The 22,707-nt window shown below is 40.3% G+C and overlaps 1 protein-coding gene and 1 long non-coding RNA gene across 2 annotated transcripts in view; both read left to right on the top strand.

The window, feature by feature from the left end:
• LOC117472459 overlaps window positions 1-12,664 on the top strand; it is a 56,971-nt gene extending 44,307 nt beyond the window's left edge. The window contains exon 3 of the long non-coding RNA XR_004554932.1: window positions 12,539-12,664. This is a non-coding gene — a long non-coding RNA (uncharacterized LOC117472459). The remainder of the gene's footprint in view (window positions 1-12,538) is intronic.
• Window positions 12,665-15,543: 2,879 nt separating this feature from the next.
• gas1a (growth arrest-specific 1a) lies at window positions 15,544-17,550 on the top strand. Its single transcript, XM_034118509.1, has one exon. The coding sequence runs from the start codon at window positions 16,131-16,133 to the stop codon at window positions 16,914-16,916; it is 786 nt and encodes a 261-aa protein (XP_033974400.1). The 5' UTR covers window positions 15,544-16,130; the 3' UTR covers window positions 16,917-17,550.
• The last annotated feature ends 5,157 nt before the right edge of the window (window positions 17,551-22,707 follow it).

Below are 22,707 nucleotides of genomic sequence, written 5' to 3'. Positions count from 1 at the left end.
ACATAATTGAGGAAGATGAAGAGGCGGACGATGAAAGGAAAAATGAAGAGGCTTATGCAGAGCTTATCCAATTTCTTGATGACAAAAGTTTGTCCCTTGTAATGAGGGAGGCGGCGGATAATGGTCGGCAGGCATTGAAGATTTTAAGAGACTATTATGCAGGCACAGGTAAACCACGTATTATCAGCCTATATACTGAACTGACATCACTCCTAAAGTCAAGCAGTGAAAGTGTGACGGAGTATATAATACGTGCAGAGACCGCCATCACCGCTTTGAGAAACGCGGAGGAGAAATTAAGTGATGGGCTTCTTGTAGCAATGGTTTTGAAGGGACTGCCAGAATCATTTAAACCATTCGCCATACACATCACGCAAATTGACAGGATAATAAGTTTTGCTGAATTTAAGACTAAGCTCCGCAGCTATGAGGATACTGAGCGAATGCGCACACCGCCACCAGAGGACAACGTCATGAGGGCGCGGGAACAGTTGAGAGCGAGACGACCCTCTGTACCAAGAGCATGGGATAAAGGAACCAAGTGTGCAGACATTGTTTGTTATGGATGCGGCCTGAGTGGACACAAGGCCGGAACGTGCCAACGTAAGCTGTGGTGCAGTCATTGTAAGAGCAACACGCATCGGGATGCAGCCTGCAGGCGGAAGCAGCGACGGGAGGACGACGCGCGGAAAGCTTCGGATGAAACGACTGGCGAGGAGTATGCTTTCCGAGTCAACGACGTGGACAACAAGGTCCAGCCAGGACGCAGCATCACCGAGAGAGGACTGATGGTGGACACAGGGGCGACTTCACATATCGTCACGGATGTAACAAAGTTCAAGAGGTTTGATGACGACTTCCAGGCTGAGTCCCACTCTGTGGAATTAGCTGATGGTACCAGGTGCAATGGTGTAGCAGAAGGAAGAGGGGACGCTGTTATTATTATGGTGGACAGCATGGGGAAAAGACACAAAACAACTCTGAAGAAGGCGTTGTACATCCCATCGTACCCCCAAGACATTTTTTCTGTGAAAGCAGCTACAAGCAAAGGAGCAACGGTAACCTTCAAGCAGGGCAAAGACGTCCTGCAACACAAAGACGGTACAACATTTCACATTTATGAATTGAACAGACTTTATTTCTTGAACACAGTAAATGATGAATGTGATGACCAATGCAACAGGTGTTATGATTTACAGACATGGCATGAGATCCTGGGACACTGTAATTATGATGATATTCAGAAGTTACAGAATGTTGTTAATGGCATGTCAGTTAAGGGTAAGGTAAACAAACCTCCACATTGTGATGTATGCACTAAAGGGAAGTTTACCCAAACCAGGAACAGGGAGCCTGATGTAAGAGCCAAAGCAGCTCTAGAGTTGGTGCACACAGATATAGCAGGACCAATAGATCCGCAATCCAGAGAAGGCTTTAAGTATGCTTTATCATTCACAGATGATTACTCCAGTGCAGTGTTTGTGTATTTCCTTAAAAACAAAAGTGACACAGTGCAAGCAACAGAGAGATTTCTGGCCGATACTGCCCCATACGGGAAAGTAAAATGTATCAGGTCAGACAATGGCACAGAGTTCACAGGGAAACATTACCAAGCATTACTATGCAGTAATAGGATTAGACATGAAAAGTCAGCACCGTATTCCCCACATCAAAATGGCACTGCTGAAAGGAATTGGCGCACACTTTTTGACATGGCCAGGTGCATGCTTATAGAAAATGAGATGCCAAAAAGTATGTGGACCTATGCAGTACAGACAGCAGCTGTAGTAAGGAATAGATGCTTTAACAACCGCACAAAACAGACACCTTACTTTATGCTGACAGGTAGACGGCCTAACCTTTCCAGAATGCACAAGTTTGGGTCAGTGTGCTATGCTTATAAGCAAGACAAAAAGAAACTGGACTCAAGGTGTGAAGAGGGAATTTTTGTTGGATATGACAAAAATAGTCCAGCCTACATGGTATATTTCCCTCACAGTGGAAAAGTGCAAAAATCTAGACTTGTGAAGTTTGTGACCAAGACCAATTCAGAAAGAGAAACACAAACAGAAACCGTCTCTGATGATGATTTTGAGGTACAGAACAAATCTGGCAAAAACAAACGTGATACTAACGTAAGTCCAGTATCTATACCTGTTGTAACAGAGACAGAAGACAAGAGTGAGCTTAGGCGTTATCCTTCAAGAGTGAGGAAGAAGCCAGCTTACTTATGTGACAGTGTATGTGGTAAGGAGAGTGAGGATCAGCTACTGACAAATATTGACTATTGTTACAGATTAATGTGCAATATCCCTTTAACATTTAGGGAGGCTGTAACTTCATCTGAGTCAAAACAATGGGTTATTGCAATGGATGAAGAAATGCAATCACTAAAAGAGAATGACACATTTATCCTGACCAACTTACCTCAAGATGAGAAAGCAGTGGGGGGTAAATGGGTGTACGATATCAAAACCAATGTTGATGGATCCGAAAGATACAAGGCACGATATGTAGCCAAGGGATACAGTCAGAAGAGGGGTGAAAACTATGATGAGACATTTTCACCTACCGCTAACCTCACCAGTATCAGAGTGTTAATGCAAAAAGCAGCACAGGAAAATCTGATTTTACACCAAATGGATGTTAAAACTGCTTACCTACATGCACCAATAGACTGTGAGATATACATGGACCAGCCAGAGGGTTTTGAGGTCAAATCTAGTAAAGGTGAAAAGTTGGTGTACAAGCTAGAAAAGTCATTATATGGGCTTAAACAGTCAGGCAGAAATTGGAACAAAATGCTACATGAGTATCTGAGTGAAAATGAGTTCCTACAGAACCCTGCTGACCATTGTGTTTACACAAAAGAAACTGAAAACTGGAAAGTGATAATGATAATATGGGTTGATGATATAATCATTGCAGCTAGTGATAACAATGCATTGAAAGTTGTTAAAGAGATGCTCACAGCTAAATTCAGGATGAAGGACTTGGGGAAACTAAAACATTTCCTTGGCATTGATTTTGAACAAATCTGATTTATTGTCCAACAGACCAGATGGTGGCAGATGTTATGACAAAACCTGCACCAAAGTTTAAGTTGATTAAGTTTGCAAAGTTTATGTTTGGTGAGTAACAATTTCTGTAAGGTAGAGAACCTTATAATGTTTTTATTTGTTAAAAGACCACAAATGTGTTATCAAGTGGGGGTGTTAACATTCAGGTAAATATGTTACCAATTTGTGTTATTTGTTGTGCATGACTGGAAGCCAATAGCGTAACAGGTTAAAGGTCAATGATGGGTATAAATAAAGCCACGCCTCCAATGGGAGGGCCCGTTGAATGAAATGCCACTGTCTCTGATGTTTCGTTACTCCTCCGCTTATTTGGATGCTAAACAGCAATGAAGTTATGCTTACTCTGCTAACAGGGACATCATTGATTCAAACTGATAGACTATTTGTTCACAACGCTATTAAGGTGAACTTACTTTGCTCATATTTTGTCCTCTATGATCCCTAAGTGTTGTGTGTTTATGTTTTATCATTTTTATCCAGCTTAACGTATCCTATTAAGGCTGAAGCCACAGTTCTGTGAAACTATTTTACATCAAATAGTTTTTGGTCCCCAAATCCCACAACGCATTGGTTAAAAAGTAGAAGCACTTTTAAGCGTCACTTGTTTATCACATGAACATAATAATTCATGTTTCGAAACCTCTGCGTTTGATCGATGGATTCCTCAGATATTATTACCATTTTGATGTGCAGCTTTTTAATGTCTTTAAAATGTCTTTTCACTATATCAACTTCATTACTTCATAAAACGTGATAGTTCTCAGAGATGTTGTACATGCTGTGCAGACTGATGCCTTTTCTCTTTTCCCCCTCTCTTCTCCTGTTTCAGTTAACAAGCCAGAACGGTTCTTCTTCACTGTTTCCATTTCTTTAATGAAGACTAAACACACTCCACTAAATCAAACACCTACTAATTTTGCATTTATGTGGTGTTTGATATACTTAAAACAGATGTAATGTTAATTTAAAAAGACTTTTTACCCCCAAGACATCAGCATTGGGTTACTTTTCATGCATAAAACGTATTGTTCCTTAATCAAACAAGCCTACGTTTTTACTAAGGCTGAATGATCAAATCCTTAGCAACACTCAATATACATATAGGTGTGGGGGAAACTTCTGTAGCAATTGGAAACAGGACTGCCATCAAAGCTGGAGCTTTGATGGCAAACACTGACGGTTTATTTGGAGCTTTGGCCGGAGAATTCACAAGACATATCACGGGCCACGAGTTGACCACACGGTAGAGATGCCAAATAAATTCTGAAGAACTCTTCTGTAGTTCCAGGTTTAAACTAGTTCGGAGTGTAATAATCAACATTCTTTATCGGCGAGACTAAACAAATATGGACCCTGAATCTAACTAGAGCTGTCGTCCATAGAAAATAATGTGCGCCAGGGAACCTACGTTCCTAAAAAGAAGGGCTTCTACTGTAGATGTCCCTGAACAATAAACTATCTCGTGTGTCAGCTTGTGCTCGGTCATAAGCTGGCAATAACAATGCACCCAAGCTGCCCCTCCTTAAGAGAGATAGCAGCAATACCCAAGGCCGTAGACCTATGCCATGGGAAAAGAGACAGTGAAAAGAGAAAATGATGAACTGTGTCAAAGGTTGAATACCTAAGCAAATTATTCCCAAACAATAGGTATAGCAAAACTGCAGGAATAGACTTTAGGGTGAATTACACAACATACAGGCAGTGATTTATTGCAATTTAAACTTATCATCTTGTTTTCAGAATAAGTGGAATTGCTCCAAGTTGACATATTACTGATTCATGGTTATTAGTCGACCTTGAATCTAAAAATCCAAGAATTTGCTTCTACACTACATGTTGCATAAACTGAAACTTTCTTGGCCCTTGGTTGAAGTGTCGACTATTTTGAATAGATTATTTTACATTTATTAATGTACTTGAGTTAACCTTCTTATAAACAAATAGACAATAAAAAACTCCTTTTGTGAAGGTAAAGCAGAGACACTGCAATCAGACACGGTTACGATGAGAGATGGTTATTGGAGCTAAATAACTATGATAATAGAATGACTTGGCTAATAAATATTTGTAATGACTGAGCTTCAAGCATCACTATACTGAGCTTCCCCTTCCCGTGGATCACTGTTAAATGAGCTGTGAATTTGGCTTGACGTATTGCTTGTTTATACAGATTTAACCAAACAAACATAAACCATTGTGGCAATAAGACTAATGAGAATCTCAAAGCAGTCCAATAAAGGACATGAAGTCATACTCTTTCTGGGCCTCCAGATGTTTAGTAGAAAATGCACATTTTAGCCACATGTTATGTTTACGTTAAAAATATCTTTCTGTCCATCAAAGGCATTGCAAAACGACTCTGTTTAAAGAAAATGTTTTCCTTTTGGTGGTTTTGACAAGGCTTGTTGGAGTTTTTATTTGGCATAATGAGGTTCCAGCAATAGGCCACACTTTCTGAATTGGACTGATGCATTTTTCCTCCTAGTAATTATTGTATGCTTTAATGAGAGTAATGAGGCCGTTGGCTGGGTTACTTTTGTCCGTTGCTCTTGTGATTTGAGTCGAACAACACATACAACACGGTCATGAAGTGAGAGCTTTTTCCTCCAGGGAGTTATTGGATGTAAGATAATAAATTGATCTTCTGTGGGTCTATGTATATCTTTGTGTGTGTGTATGTACACTACACATTCGCATTAAACCTTGAAAGGGAGACTATTAAAGATTTTGTTGATCCATGTAATGTCAGAGCGTGACCTGTGTACAGTCAAGCTTTCACGAGGAACACAGAGCTACACACTTTAAGTCGTAAATTCTGTCAATGGAGTCGGAACCTTGAAAGACAGACTTATTTTGCTCCTACCTGACAGTGCTGAATTAGCCCAGCGCCCTGATGGATTACCTGCGACTGACCTTGGGTGTTAGTTGTGATGAATCTGTCCAAATCCATCTGGGGCCCCACCTGACTGATGGCCTGGCTGTTATCAGTTGAAAGCTGACACTGGCGGGGTATGTTGTGGCAAAACATCAGCATCATGGCGGTTTTTGTTTAACAAAGTTTGGATTCTTACTCAGGAGAAACATTTTGGAAAGCCTATCTTATTCCACTGAAAGACGAAACTATGAGAAAGTCATTAAAAAGCTTAACAAATTCCCATAGATGTCAGTGTAACCTGGATGTACTGTATTTGAATAAACAATTCAAACAATAAATAGACAATGAACTTGTCTTTGCAAATTGATTAAATGAGGTAAGTGGACCCAATGCGACAATGGGAAATAATTATGTATGCCAAGAAATGTAAATGTTGTTGATGGAATTCTACATGATTTAAAAAAAATAATGAATTAATGGAATAGGCCAGAATCTGTCCACCTGTCTGACAGTTTCAGCCAGTAAACAATTATATTTCAGTCTGCAATCACAGCTAGAAAATGTATCTTCCTGCTTTCTTTGGGACTAGTGTTATAAAGTGGTTGGTTCTATGCAACAAAAAGATTATTGATCATCCTTTTATATTTCAAGCATATGGATGGCAGTCAGGCATGTAGACATGTGAGGAGATAAGAGGAAGTGTGTTACTTGTTTGTGAAAAAGTTTTATATATCACCTTTTTGTTCTGAAACTAACACATGGTTTTAAAGTAAACAAAGGGATGCTACACACATTCAGTACACTAACAGTACTATGTTATCATTGAAAAGAAAAAACTGCCCTTAATGAAGGGACTTCAGCTTCAAAAGTAAATACAATCAACATTCAAACGCTAAAACCTTCAAAATATGAATTTGAAAAACAGTCTTTGAAAGCTGACACTCCAAAATGGCGCCTGTGTTTCTTCAATGTACGCAACATGTGAATTGGTCACATCCTTCTTATCCTCAGTAATCCCCTCGGTGTCAAGAGTTCACTGAGGATTGATCCATCTCCGATGCTATGTCAGACATGTGCTTTTTATTTGGTCACCAAGCAGCCACGCTGCCTTATCAGCATTGCAGAACCAGCTGGGAATGTACTCCTGCACTGCTTTGTTGGGGACATGGGCCAGTAGTAAAACATACTTTTGAGTTTGATGTACTCATCTTCATCATATTATCAGAAGTTCTCAAGCTCATGTGGGTTTTGAAGTAAAATGTCCCCTCAAATAAAAGAATTAGGCAACGGCATGTATTTGACTTTTCCCTTCACTCTGCAACAAAGTACTTCTACAGAACTGGATTTAGCTTATTGATCATTTGCCGACTTTGTCTGAATCTTACACTCCCATTGATTTTAAATGTTGCAAAAAGAGAAGTCCTTCAAGGTGGGGTAGGTAATTTTGGAGAAACCAGATCGAGTGTGCTAGAATTTGAAAATACACAACCAGAAAAAATCTGCCACTTCCTCACAGAGCCCCTCCTCCAACACACACAAACGCGCACATGACCAATGAGGGCACGAGATAAGTTTGTGCACAGATGGAAGGCTGACAGGCAGGTAGGCCATCCAGTTATTTTTGCCGGGCCGGCTAAAATGATTGGTCGTGCTTTTTACAGTATTACGGCTTCCACAGATGACATTTTTTAATGGATCTTTTGTCAAAGCACTTAAGATATTCATTGCTATCGGGATGTTAAGAGCATTCCATGGAATATAACAAAAAGTGTATCTCGAGCCGGTTTCTCAAACTTACCTACCCCACCTTTAATTACAAATCACAAATGTGCCTTAAATTGAGAGTTCAGATCTTTGTAGTTTCTGCCTTTGGAGCTCTTCCAGAGTCCAGATCTTTTGGTGGCAATAGTTTTCACTTTATCTTGGTAGTATAGCAAAGCCAAGTTGTTGTTACCATGGTGTTCTGCTTTTCCTGGATATTGCCTTAAATCAAACAGATGGGCAATACTTTACAAGTCATTCCTTGGAGTTTATATTATTAACATTTTGGCTGTCTTATCACTTATTGTAATAATACTTATTGTTTCTTCTAATAATATAAAGCAACTTTCTTTCTGGTACTAGACAACCTTTTTTAAACTACCTTTTTAAACAGAAATGTTGAAAATATTTAATCTACTGATCGGAAAACATATAATAACTTTAATTGTAAAGTAAGCTCCTTGCTTACTTGTGAATTATGAATATTATTAGGAACGGATTTGGTCTTTTTGAAATCGCACAGTAATCGTTCATTGAGTATTCGATTTGATAGGAGGCCAGTGCCAGCAGGATTGTGGTTTGGAGTTCATTTCCTCCATGTGCAGTGTGGGTGGAGGAGTGAGGTAGGAGGAGTGGGGTGCTTTTCGGGGGCTGCAGAGGGGCAGTAGTCTTGGAGGAGCTAAGAATGACATGCAATTAATCAGCATATGCAGAAGACCGATATCACTTCAGTGTGGAGGCTGGAATAGAGGCCCGTCTGTGCTGAACAGCTGCAGGAGGGAACTGGGCCTTTGCCTTTCTTAGACATGTGGACGGAGGGAGGAAGAGAGAAGGAGAGAGTGAGTGAGGCAGTGAGTTAGTGAAAGAGAGAGAGTGTATATATGTGTGTGTGTGTGTGTGTGTGTGTGTGTGTGTGTGTGTGTGTGTGTGTGTGTGTGTGTGTGTGCATGTGTGTGTGTGTGTGTGTGTGTGTGTGTGTGTGTGTGTGTGGTGTGTGTGTGTGATGTGTGTGTGTTGTGTGTGTGTGTGTGTGTGTGTGTGTGTGTGTGTGTGTGTGTGTGTGTGTGTGTGTGTGTGTGTGTGTGTGTGTGTGTGTGTGTGTGTGTGTGTGTGTGTGTGTTGTGTGTTGTGTGTGTGTGTTGTGTGTGTGTGTGTGTGTGTGTGTGTGTGTGTGTGTGTGTGTTGTGTGTGTGTGTGTGTGTGTGTGTGTGTGTGTGTGTGTGTGACCACTTACAAATGGAGGGGAGGAGGAGACCGAGAGGAAGAGAAAAAAATGTAGGTTTTAATAGCCTTCCCACATCTGTTTATTTAGAAAAGAAACCATTGTGTCATTCAGTTATTCTAACAACCTACACCAGGGCCAATGTTAGTCCCACAATGACGGCTTTTTAAATACACAGTTTACACTCCTATGAAGTGGCCTCATAACTGCGTTGGAGCTTCAGGAACGTGCCAAATGGGGGAACATGCTTGGGTTTCACATTCCCTCCCGCACTACTTGACGGCTCTATAGCAGACTAGGATGCCAGAGGTTGGCTGGGGGAGATCTGGTGGGGGCCATTTGTCTTGGTCTCGTGTGCTTTTTTCTGGGTCTAATCTCTTAAATTGGTACTCGAGGTTTGGAGGCCTGCCAAAAAACTGCAGGGGTTCTGGGATGCAAGTATGAAAGCCGTATGAAAGCCGTGCGAAAGCTGTACGATAGGGTGAGATGGTATACTGCAGAGTGTTCTGTTGTTTACATATCCTAGAGACTGTGTACTCAAAGACTGGGTAGCATTAATGTTACACACGCACAGAGGGCTTCAATGTAATTCTTTATTAAAAGAACATGTTCAACCTAGTATGCCAAGTTAGAGTTTTATTCGACAAATTGATTAAAGAAAAAATAATCGCCAATGAAATAACCCTTTGAACATGTTTTCACACAAACAGAAGAAAAATGTTTCCAGCCTCTTCAATCTGGAAATGTGAGTTTTGGACTGACAAATAAATAAATTTACGACTTCACCTTGGACTTTTGTTTTATGGAGCAAACTATTAATTAATTTCTCTAGAAAATAATTGACAGATTAGTCAATAATGAATAGTTAATGGCAACACTTTCCTTAATGAGAGAATTTACAAAAAGATCAAAGTATAAAGATTGTTGGTGGTTAACATGCTAACACAAGGCTAATTGGAAATAAACACTGCTAAGCTCAGGTACAGTTGATGTCATTAGTTTGACAAATATTGCATAATAAACCAAAGTAATTAAGCACCTCAAGTATTTGAAGCTTTTTCCAGATGGCCCTAACAATAATTGCAGGTCTGTGACGGGACACAAACTGTGGTTTCCTGTATGAAGTCAAACATGCAACATTCTTACCCACTACTCCAACCTCCACACCCTTACTTTCTACCATGCCACGCCACATATAGTACACACTCTCGAAGGGCACTGAACTTTGGCATTGGACGTAAATTATTACCTCTAGAGTGGTCTAGTTTTAACACTTTGTAGGATACTGGGGCTGAAAGTATCCTTTACCCAATATAGGGCTTGGTATTGAACCTCAAATCTTCTTCAGTGGCTAACACAAAGTGTTCAATCTAACAAGTTTAAAAACTGCTGAGAATTGAAAGTTGGCTCCGGATAGTTCCTGCTGTAAGTTAGGTCAAGTTCTGAACTGTTTGTGTTAGGACAACATTACATGCCAATGGATTGACGCTGTTTAATTAATTGTGGTAATCAGGAGGAAACATTTTAGTATTCGTCATACTTCAGGTGTTCTTTTGGTATTAGTAATTCAGTTCAGTGACTAGATTTGCAGCAGCACTCACATTTTCTTTTAAGCGACATAGCACTTCAGTCAGTTATAACACCACTATCACCACATCTTTAGTCGTAAAAAATACAATACAACAATAATAAGGAATGCAGTTCACTTGAACTGTCTAAGTCCCCATCACTCTCAATGAAGGAGCTGAATCTTTTATAAACATGAGATCAGGCATGTTTAGCACATGCTTTCTTTGTTGTGTTTTTACATGGTAAATTCTGTCTTGCTGCTCTCCATGTTGGGGAGATTAAGGTCATGTGTCTGTGTCGGAGGTTAGGTCTTTATTGGTTGGTCCATATGTGCTGGTGTTTGTCTGCATTGATATGAAAGGCCTTCGGGCCTGTATAAACAGCCGCTCATACTGGCTGATGGCTGAGCAGCATGTGTTGAAGCAGCTGCTCGTGTGTGGAGGCCGTGTAGAGACTCGGAGAGGTCTGTCGAGGTAAATACTGTAGAAGTGACCTGGATGTAATTACAGATCTAAAAGCACATTCTCCACCACTAATGGACTTTGCTGTTTACTATTAGAGGACATACGGGCCAGGATGTCTAGGTCTGCCTGTTTTAGGGGCTCAAATAAGGAAAATAACCCTCGAGACTGTTTTGCAGGTTCCAGTTGGGAGCTCGCGGGGAGAGGAGGGCCTCCGTCTCTTTAACACTTATAGTTGCAAAGTGGTATTAGCCATTGTTGCCCTGTGAGCAAACACTTGGCGTGCATGCTTAATTGTAGAATGGTGTTTGGACGGTTTGCAAAGTCTTTTAGAGCTCCTTAGTGTAGCAGGAAGCTAAAGTGCATGCAATTTGATCCTGGACTTAGCACCCTTGATGTATGTCATACTTCTCTCTCTCTCTCTCTCTCTCTCTCTCTCCCTCTCTCTCTCTCTCTCCGGCATTTCTGCCCTGTCACAAAAAGGTCACAATACCTGTAGACTTCCTGTCTGGTCAACTGGAAGTCTACAATATCAGAAAAAAAACATACATTTATGTTTAATATACATTGTTTTTTTAGGGGCGGGGGCGTTTATATGACTTTTGTTATTGGGACAGTAGAAAGAAGACAGGAAATGAATAAAGGTCTGTGTCTGAAACCAGACACCGACCGATGGTACGGTGCACCTTGCAGCTAGTTCCTTTTCAACAAAGCTGATCGAATACACAGTAAAACCCTAGTTTAAGTTAATAAAATGTTACACTCATCCATACATTCTCTTGATTACTAACCTATTTAAATTATGGCTGCTGCCACCGCCTGATTGTGATGATTATTTTATCAGTCTGTTTTCTGTTTTGATGGGACACCAATGTGCAGATCAGGTCTTCTAGAAGTTATAATGCAGTGGACTGTGCTAAAAGGGTCAGCAGGATCAGTGCCGATTTGACATGATGGATGACTTTAATCTCACTGATTAAAGGAACGCGCCCCCCATAACACTTCATTTAACATTTTAACCATGTGGCAGGTTTTTGAAGAAGGGATCCACCCACTCAGTTAAGTAACTTTGAAGCACAACAGGAAAGGAAGTTTCAATTTCATACTCTCTAAAAATGTGGGTGTGTAACACTGACTTGGTTTTAAGTCAAATGTGTTTATTTCCCTGAAAGCTGAAAACGTTTGTGTTGGTATTTAGTGCTGCAGGAGATCCTCCCTTAACATCAAAATGCCTAGGAATACCGCAAAACTCTTGGAAATGATAAAAATAGTTGGTTTATTTTTGACTTTCTGACAGTATCTGCCAACGTGTACAGTTGTAATCACTTGTGCGTCACTGTGCAGTTCCCCACCGAACAAATCAACCCAAATCCCCAGAAGAGGAGGGACTAACCAGAGGCAAATTAATAGGCGGACACGAGGAAGGAAATGAATCCTTAATCTTATTTAGTTCCGTTCCAAATAACTTATCACTTGCCATTATCGCTTCTCTGAAATCCCAAAGAGGAAGCAATTTGAATGGATAGTTCCTGCCAACTCATTTCCTGTATCCTGATATTTCCTTTTTCAGACGGCGCTGTGCAGGCCCACTGCTGCTGACCTTCTCTGCTGGGATTCAGCTCCAGCAGTTACTCTTGAAATCCTCTCTTTATACTCCAACAGCAGCAGTCCTGTGACCATTAATGAGTTGGAAATGTTTAAAATGTGCAGCAAGAATGTCAAAATGTATCAAATCGAGCATCATAAATGTCTTAAATGAAATTGTTTCAGTTTTTCTTTCTAACAGAAACTGTAAACACAAGTTGAAGCCATTATTCTTTTTTAACCAAAGTTATATTTTAAGTAATTTTACAAAACACCTGCAGGGAGTTTTAATATCAATATGTTTGTCCCTTAATTGGACTGTTGCGGCGAGAACTCTGGTTTAATTGAGCCCTCAAAGTAACGACACTCCGCTCTCGGTGCAGCACATCTGGTTTAAGCATACAGCTGTTGGCAAAGACAAAAGTGTTGGATGATTCGATCAGCTTTCTTCTCGTCTGTAAGTGTTTAGGATGAAAGGTTTTTTTATGTGGTTGATGAGATTTTAAAGAGGTATTTTCTCCTAGAAGTCTTGACTTAATCCATTTTCAAAACATGCAAATTATTATAGACTCTGAAAGGCTAACATTGCTGTTTTATTGACACAAATATAAAAAGATGAATGAAGTCTTTGCTTGAATGGTGTTGCCTCTGTTTCCTATTACAGTTGTGCACTTAAAACAATGAAGACGTGATTTGGGAATCTGTTGTGGAAGAACACGGTGTTGCTATTCTTTGTGCTGGAGGGCAAGGCAGCAGAGGGACTCCTGAGGTATTGAGTTCCCTGTATCCATCATTTTCGACGAGTTGGGACTTTGGAGTAGCGCCAGCAGCGTCTGTGCTAGCCAGCCGTAACTGACATTGAGTGCATTGTTTGCAGTGGGAAGCTCACGGCTGTGGCCTAAAGGTACATTCCTGAGATCAGAATGCTGTTTGAAACACAAACAGCCTTTGTGCCCTCGCTGCTCTCTTTCCCTGACTCCCTCATCCACATCAGGCCTCAAGAACTAAACTGCCTCCTCTCGCTCATGTGTCAACATGTGGGCTATCATTTTACTCACTCACTCACACACAAACACACGCACACACAGACACTCCCACACACCCTTGTGTGTTATTTTGATGATGAGGTCCAGCGAGATGTATTTGGGCAAAAGTCTAAGGTCTTATAAAAGTCCAAAGTGTTTTGAAAACCAACAAGGTATTCAGAATCTTTACTACCTTTTTGATGGTCAGAGAAAAAGCGATAACATAATAATTGAGGGCTTCTTTAAGAACTGCAGCTTTTATTTTGTAGTTTTCCCACATTTTGATGACTAATCAAAGAAATCAACAGCAGGTTAATCCATGAAAACAGCTCTTTGGTCCAGGTCAGTTCATCCAATACTATTAAACATGCCAGTTGTTGCTGTTTTGATTCAAACCTATGGATGAAATATTCGAAGACCGTCTGAATGTTTTTTTTCCCCTTACTGCTTTATTTTACAGTTTAGAAAATGAGATACTCTTACCACAGAAAAACTACTTACTGTATTTGTCATATGCAAGTCAAAACCACTAAAGATATTACAACTCTGTACAATTGCAATTTATCTTCATTCTCTGTGTTAATTTAGTTTTTAGAGATTAATATGAGGAATATTTCTAATGTATAAAAACTGTAACATTTATGTAAGTGTGCATTGAGAAGTCTGGCGTAGAGGCAGATCAAGATACTGTATTATGATTTACATTCAGGGATAATCAGTAACTTGAAAAACTGTCACTTTTTATTACCCATTGCCCAACAAAGCATCTTGACACCTGTTTCACACAGTAGATGCATAAAGAAATGATTCAGTTATTTACAGCAAAACTCCTGGAGTCCACTTATTAACACAGGCTGATGATATGCTTTAAACAGCTGCAGTCAGTCGTGTTAGTTTGACTGGATTAATACCAGATCACATGTTGAGGCAAGACACTGCAAATGAATGTCCTCGTGATTCACCGGCTTACCATTTGCAATAATAGGAAGTGGGGAAGTTAGCCTTAATGTGTGATTATATTAAATGATGTTCACTGAGTGCCCTTTTTATCCCCCAATGAATTTGTGCTCAACTGCTCTGCTGAGGAAGAGTTAATAGGATGGGCATGATTAATTTATCAGTGAGGATGCTGCACAGATCATTAGCACGGCAGGCATGGAGTTCAGTGTAATATTGTACAGAAGTCACAGTGTCACTTTCAACTATCTACAGAATATTACACTTTAGAAAGTGCTTTACTGGGGTGTCGTGCTGGTCTTGTCGCATATACTGTAGTTGTGACTTTGAGGACCTCTGTTACATGAAGCGAGGAATACGTCATGAGATTATATTTAGTATTGTACATTAAACATTGCAAGCAACAGCTCATGATTATAATGGGAAGATATCAACACTTATTTTGTGAAACCTTATGATTTCCCCTTAAAACCATGTTACAATATCCTTTTTTAATTAATATAGTATAGTAATATATAATATTTAAGGTTAAATACATTCCTTTGTCTTTCGCTATCATTCAGGCAAGATATGTTATGTATTTTTTTATTTAGTAATACTTTAAATTAAAACAATAACCAAAGCTGGTGATCATAAATTAAAGTATCAATATTTTAATGATAACTTTCTTTTTTTAACTTAAAACATACCATCACAATACTTTGTTGTGTGACGGTTTGTGATATGTTCTGATTTAAATGTAGGCTATAGAACCCTGTTAGCATGAAAAGTTTTAAAGTATCCCCCCCTCCTCCTCTTCCTCTTCTGTTATATTAGAAGAGGACTGCTGTTTCACTAAATCTACTCTCAAACACATTCATCTCACCTGACCTTGTGCTTCTCAAGCCCATCTTGCTCCCACTCTGAACTCCCGCCCCTCATTACGTAGGAACCCACAACAAGTGGCCAGCCAATGAGAAGCACCTCGCTAATATGTAGAGAAGGGGCTGAGGGGCAGAAAGACAAATGCTCAAAGGGGAGAGAGTAGAGGATCACTTTGCGACCCACAAGGGTTGTTGTTTTTCCCCATGCACTATTTGTTTGCAAACCCGTGCGCACAAGGACTGCTAAATGATCCAGCGCACTCCTCCAAAGGACTCTCGGGACTTACGGCTTCGCTTTTTGTCTGAGATCCGCTAGCAGAGAGGGCGCAGGAGCTCACTGAGCTGGAGGCAGTTTTGTTACATGAACTCAGAGAATCCCTGCGATGGAATGAACCACTGCAGAAACTTTCTTAAACTTCTGGAGAACTTCTTGTCGGCGTCTTTTGTTTTACTCCTGTAGGCCTACGTTTCTTTTTCAGTTTCCCCCAATCATGTATGGATAACGGGAGTTTCGCCCAAGAATCCGGCTCAAATGGATCATCGCTGACGGGTTTATGGAGCCGGGATTACACAGCGCAGTGCCAGCCTGTTGAACGCCCACACACGGGCCTATCACACACCATCTGCCTCGGAGTAAATGACACTCTCCAGTTAAGACACTATTCATGGGAGTAGTGTAGAGGTTTTGCATATGACACTGTTGTGAGTTTTACCCTCTCTTGCAGCCAGAACAATGGCAAGCTCTTGCTCTTTGGCACGGAGTGTCTGTAGATGTGTTTGGCCTCTCGGTTGTGTGCTTCTGTTTTTTGGCTACTTTTCTGTGGCCTCGCCGTCCCACGGTAGAAGACTGATATGCTGGCAAGCCATCATGAACTGCCAAGCCGAGCCCGAGTGCAATTACGCATACGAGCACTACTCGCGCGCATGTGGCCCCGTGCTGAACGGGGAGAAGAGGAAGTGCCCCAGCCACTGCATCTCCTCGCTGGTGCAGCTAAATCTGACCAAAAACGGGCCGGCTCTGGAGGACTGCAGCTGCGCGCACGACCCGGTGTGCACGGGCACCAAACGGGCCATCGAGCCGTGCCTGCCCAGGACTACCAGCACCGGCTGCACGGAAGCCCGGCGCCAGTGCGAGAGAGACGGGCAGTGCAGCTCCTCCATGCAAGACTATCTGAAGCACTGCGGGAAACTTTTCAGCGGGGCAATCTGCACAAACGCCTGCCGGAATGTGATCGCGAATATGCGTAAAATACCCAAGGGTCAGCAGCTGGACACATGCATGTGTGACGGGACTGAGAGGGCCATCTGTGAGTATGTTAAGAACAGCATGAAGACTCTGTGCTTCGACTCTCCGGTGAGGGAGGAGGGCAGCGGCTCAGACTACGACCAGTATCCAGACGATGAGGACCCCACGGAACTGTACAATACAGAGGAGCTGGGCAGCGGAGCCCCTCTTCCAGCAGCCCACTGTGTGTTGACCCTGCTGGCATCCATCTTGGCTCTATTGCCCCTCATTTAATCCCCGGGTTCATAATCTGCCCCGACTTTTGTCCGGATAAAAGGCAATCTAAACTTCTGTCACTCTTTGACCTTCGTCTATTGTGAAAGGTTAGAGCCTCACAGACTAAAGGAGATGGTGTTTGGGCGCAGACCTTGTTTGAGTAAAGAGTTGTAGACGCTGAAGGATAACACATCAGGATATTTTCTATGCAAATGGGACCAGAAAGTTATTTTTAAAACTGCCTGAGTTGCAGGCTGCTCCTCTTATCAAGCCACACCACTTCACGGCTCTCCAGATGCTTTGCTTTAGTGATAAGCTAAATTAGATTGTCTTCTTTCTCTAGGTCACAGACTCTGATTGTAAAGTTGCCACATAGAGACAGTTGTTTTGGAAACAATGAAAGGCTTAATCAGTATGCTGTGCACTGCCAATCTTTTATTTCTTTCTTTCTTTTTTAAAGATATGAACTATTTTTATATGACACTGTTGCCATTTGGCACCAGGCTATTTGATTTACAAGTATTTAATGCTGGAATCTATGAACTGTATAAAACTGTAAATAGATTAGGAGTTAAAGTGAAACAGTAATTTATTACATGCCACCTAGTTACATCCAAATGTTCATCATGTGAATAAAAGACTGAATATTCCAGCTTTAAAGGGAAGTCATTTTGATCGATTCTCTTCAAAGATAATGTGTATTGTATATATGTGTATAACCTATATAGTTTTTTTTCAGAGAATCCTTTATGTTTTTAGACTGATATGATTTATTCACTGTGTATTGCCTAGAGAAAGAAATGTCTAAATCCACTGTATGCTTGCCTTAATGATATACTTTTATAGAAGGCATAAAGGAAACTTGAAGATATAATTCTTGACTGAGTTATTATTTTTTTGCCACAATACTCCCATGATACTGTTAATTCAGAGAGTTAAGTACATTCTTTTTAAAGAATTCAAAACATTTTATGACACATTGTCATTGCTCAGTCAACTTGAGTTTTTGTAAACAATACAAGTTCACCTTTTTTGTTTTAATATGCATGGTGGAAAATAAACGTTGGATAAGTTGTTGGAAGCCAAAACACACTATGAACACAAATATGTTGACAAAAATCTAATTTTTTTAAATGTCCTTTCATGACTCTTTCTCACATCAGGTTGAAGTAACCTGCTTTATAAGATTTTCGGTTAGGTAACAAAATAATGTCAAAAGTGTGTGACTTATTTAATAAATTCACACACTTGTTATAATGTCTAAAAAATCCTATTCAACTTTGCAGAATTACCTGATGTGCATAATATATGCCACTTTATTGGTAAAAGTAACATTTTGATCCATATCCATAAGCTCCTTAGTTTGCTTTTACAGTAACTATAGTGAGGTTTACTCGGTTAATAATAAACTGTATACAAATCCTGCTGTTAATGAAGATACATATCTATATATCAATTTCACCAGTTTAAAGGAATATCGTTTTTATATAAAAATGTGTTTGTTAGAGAGAATAACATGGGCTCATTTAAAATGCACGCCAAATTCCTCTGTTGACTGATAGCCTAATGACCCGCTATGTCTTGATTTAGCAGGCTGTTGTCAAAAGCAACTGGCACCATAAATCAACCGAACACCCCCCCCCTCCCAGACCAACACCCTCTGCACTCAGGTATCAGCAGCTACCCTCACTGTTAAAGCCACGCTCCGTTTTAATCATATACAAATACTCCAATTAAAATCACGAGTGTTCATAATAGATTGAAAATCAGGATTTACAAGAACAACAAAAGTTTTACTTACAGATGCAAACAAACCTTTTTTACAAACATGTCAATCAATGTGTGTGGGTTTTTAATTGGATTAAAGAGCATTCTTTAATTAGTTTGAATTTCGAGGTACAATATTAATTAATTTCGGTTTTTAGCAAAAAAAAAAACTTTATGCAGTATTTTGCATATTATAATGTCTAATTTCTAACATTTGTTACAATATTATTTTTATGAAATATTCTTGATCATGCAATCTCTCTTTCGTCATGCAGCTTCTAGGGCATTAAATCAATGATTTGCAGCAAAATGTTTTATTAGAAGGGGACAAGGGCCCTCCAGCTGAATGGATGGAGGAGAAGTCGAGTGGCATCTTTGTCATGGAAATGTTAAGCACATAATAGTTGGGTCGCACAATAGGGAGGCACTTCATTCTTTCAGGCTGGCTTGACACCTCTGGAGAGCCGAGCGGCAGGGAAGCATGTGGGAACGATCTGCTGCCGCTTGGGTCTCAAACCTCCTCTGCAAGAAAAGAAAAAATGACGGGTCGGGAGAGGGAGGTTGAATCTTGAAATTAACACTTAAAAATCCCATGTGATTTTGTTAATTTTATTCAGATGCCTTTGTTTATGTTAACAGTTCTTGTTTTTTGCATCAAGAAATACAAAAAGTAACTTTAAAACATAACTTAAAATATTTTACACATTACAATAAAACAGTAAACTAATGCTGTGTGCATGCAAATTATCCCCAGGTTATTTTCATTAGTGGGGCTACTAAATAAAATCCCTGTCAGTTCACAGTGTCGGTATGCGATCCGCCGTGCATGAAGCTTTGCAGCAGGAGAATAGCTGTGTAGCACAGCCGGTTCCCCCTCCTCCTCCTCCTTCTCTTTCTTTTGCCTCTCGCATTTGTTCAGGCAGTTTCAGCACTGAGAAAAAGCACAGCATGCGTTGATTAGGCCATAATAATGCACGGTGTGTGAATGGATGAATGAGGTGCAAAAAATCTCACAAAACTGGCCTGCTTGTCATAAAATTGAAATGGTGCACAATGAGTGCTTGAATGCATTGCTGAGTGGAGTGTTCACATGGGAAAGCAATCCTAAAGTCTAAGGGTTTTAAAGGATAAGGGACACTTTTCTTTTATTATAGTGTGAGTGGTATAATAACATAAATTAATCAGCTACCATAGCTGATTTCTGACAACATGCTTCTGTTGAAATGCCCTCCTCTCTTTCTCCACATACACAGTGGAGTGTGTGTGTCTGTGTGTGTGTTGGGGGGTTGGTTCTGGGTTTAATTTACAAACTGTGGCTGTTTGTGTTCCAGCTCTTTGAGCGTGTATAACGTATCTCTGCCATCAACTTTGCTTCAGTGAGCTCCGTTCACTTCCAAGCTCTGTTTCTTTGGCCTCCTGAACAAAACGGCCCACACTTCACCCCATGCAGATCACTTCACCCCTTCACCCCATGCATATCACAGCACAATGTTTACAAAGGGGCAGCTCTCTAAACCACTGACGCTGGAGGTTTGAAGCTGTGTAGGCTGAGATCTATAATAATGCTTACCGTACCTTTATGAGAAATACTCTTTAGTTTATTTCCCTTCATTAATCTCCATCTATAAAACACAGTTGTTGAATACGTTTCTATGAAAAGTTACACAACATATTTATTATGCTTAGGGATATTTGACAACATGGAATATTTGACCTTAGCCCTACTTTTCCTTGCAGTGTTTTCAGTTAAGTCCTGGCACCAGCTAGGGTTGCGTTTTTTCATGTAGAGGTAAATGGAAAACCTATATGGAACCTATTCAGTTGGAACTTGTTTTACTTTAAGAAATCTACAATCATATCATAACTCTGAAATGCTTCGTTGTTTCAGTATGTTCTCTAAGGACTTGAGGCTTTAACATATAACGCTGTTTTGACTTTGGTCTTGAAAAACAAGTTATGTAAGTTAAAAGTTAGATTTTCGCATATTTGACAGTTTTCTGACCCTTTTCTATTATTGTAAATATGCACAACATGCTTTAGTTTTTTGTCTCGGATTAACACAGTGATACAACTAAACTCCAGTCCTAAATATTGAAAGTGGGATTCATCCTCCTGATGTGTGCTGACCATATTTCTCACAGGCATTTGTTTTGGCCTTGGTTCCATGCGAGGTTGTGCAGAAAGTGATGTAGAAATGGTTGGACAGTTGGAATGGCTGAGATGGCGGAGGAGGCACTGAGATGGAAAGTTCATTTGAAAGGATTTGGAAATAATCCCCAAAGTTACCACAGGGTATTCGGTGGAATGGGCTCCACCTCGACTCCCCTCTGTGCTCCTGCCATAGCTTTGACGCACATTTTAAGAGGTAGTTAAAAAAGAGGTGTGTTGCTGTTTGTTGTTTCCTTATGATTTCCAATCAGAAGGTGTTTATTGTAAATTATCCCAGCTCTCCAGATGATGTTCCCCTCCTGGTTTTAGCTTCGGGATAGTTCTCAGAATTCTTGCATCAGATGCTGGTGACACGGCGAAGCAAAGATCATTGATTTAGAATCTCTCTCATTAGCTGCTGGGACAATTCCTGGAGACTTTTGAGAAACTCTTGTTGTTTTTCTCCCTTCCATTTCAGCTGCCACTTTGATTTCATCATGCAAGACCTCTGCTGAGTTCACAACCCCTTTGAAATGAGAAAAGGCTGTAATCCAGTTACTCAAGCTGCAGCCCGACTCCTCGGGTCCTGAGAGAAAACCTGCGGCACTAATCCCACTGTCACCAGGAGAACGCTCTGCTACCTGACTGTTTGTGGCAGCCATTTGATATATTCGCTGTTTAAAATGTTGCCCTTGGGTTTTTCACAAAAGGGGTCACAAATGATTGCACACTGGTTTTGTTAGTTGTACTGCAGTGCTTATGTAGCTGGTGTAGTGTTAAAAAAAACACCAACTCTATAGTAGTTTAGCGGATGAAGAATAGAAAACCATTGGTTTAAAACAGATTGTACTGGGCCACATGTGCATTCATGTTGGATACAGCAATACAGTCTGATCTTTAAGTGAGGAAAACGTACTCTGTGGCACTGAGGTCATGCAAAATCAAATCAAAAGCATTAAACATGTTGAACAGTCCGAAAAAAGGGAAAGAAACCCAAATAAAACCTTCATTAGCACAGTGAAATATCAAAAGTGAAGAATGTCCTTTGGATCAAAGGAGGAAGTAAGGGGATATTATAGCGCAAGAAAGTCTGTGTAAGGAGGAAGGGATTAATGGATGTGTCAACAAAACACCCAACTTTAAAGTAATAATCCCTAAGATTTCAGTTTTGTTGTTATGGTGAAACCCAATGGTTTTCAAGTGTGGTTTAATAACTACAGGTCGCAGAATTCTGGGGTCAGAAATGACAGATAACCTGTGTATTTGTTTACAGTGCAGCAAACAAACTTACTTTGTACTGTAGGTACTGTAAGCGTCGGTAGGGAGCTTGAATTCTCTTTGGGAAACCAGACTTTCCAATGAAAACTACTGTATACAAAGTATGAAACATTTTTTGTAATTTCACGAAAGACTTAAGAATCATGACTTTAACACAGGACACAGCTGTTTGTTCCCCCAGGCAGCGGATGATTATTCCCTTACCTTCAGGGTTGTTTTAACCCAAACCAAGATTCTTTCTTTATCCAAACAAAACACTTATTTACACCTAACAATGTTGTTTTTGTGCCTTAAACCAACCAAACCTTAATCATAGCAATGTCACATCATAAAAGTTATTCATCTGTCAGCAGGATATTTAATGCTTTTGGAAGGAACAGACAAATGATGTTGTCTTACTGATGGGGGTGTCAAATCAGGAATTAAGGGTCATTCTAGAGGTCACGGACAAGCAATGTTCTGCTGTTAAACTTGGAAGACTTGTAACAATGATGAGGAATAGTTGTATTGTTATTGATGATGTGAAGTTTTGAGTATTGGCTTGTTCTGAAAGCAGACATTGCATATAGTAAACAACAAAAGTACTGTATTTCCATCTGACATCTGGCATTTGGCA

The sequence above is a fragment of the Trematomus bernacchii genome, unplaced genomic scaffold, assembly GCF_902827165.1.
Source record: "Trematomus bernacchii unplaced genomic scaffold, fTreBer1.1, whole genome shotgun sequence".
In the NCBI taxonomy this organism is placed as follows: Eukaryota; Metazoa; Chordata; class Actinopteri; order Perciformes; family Nototheniidae; genus Trematomus; species Trematomus bernacchii.
Note: the sequence above shows the minus strand (reverse complement) of the source record. Positions and strands in the feature narration are given on the sequence as shown.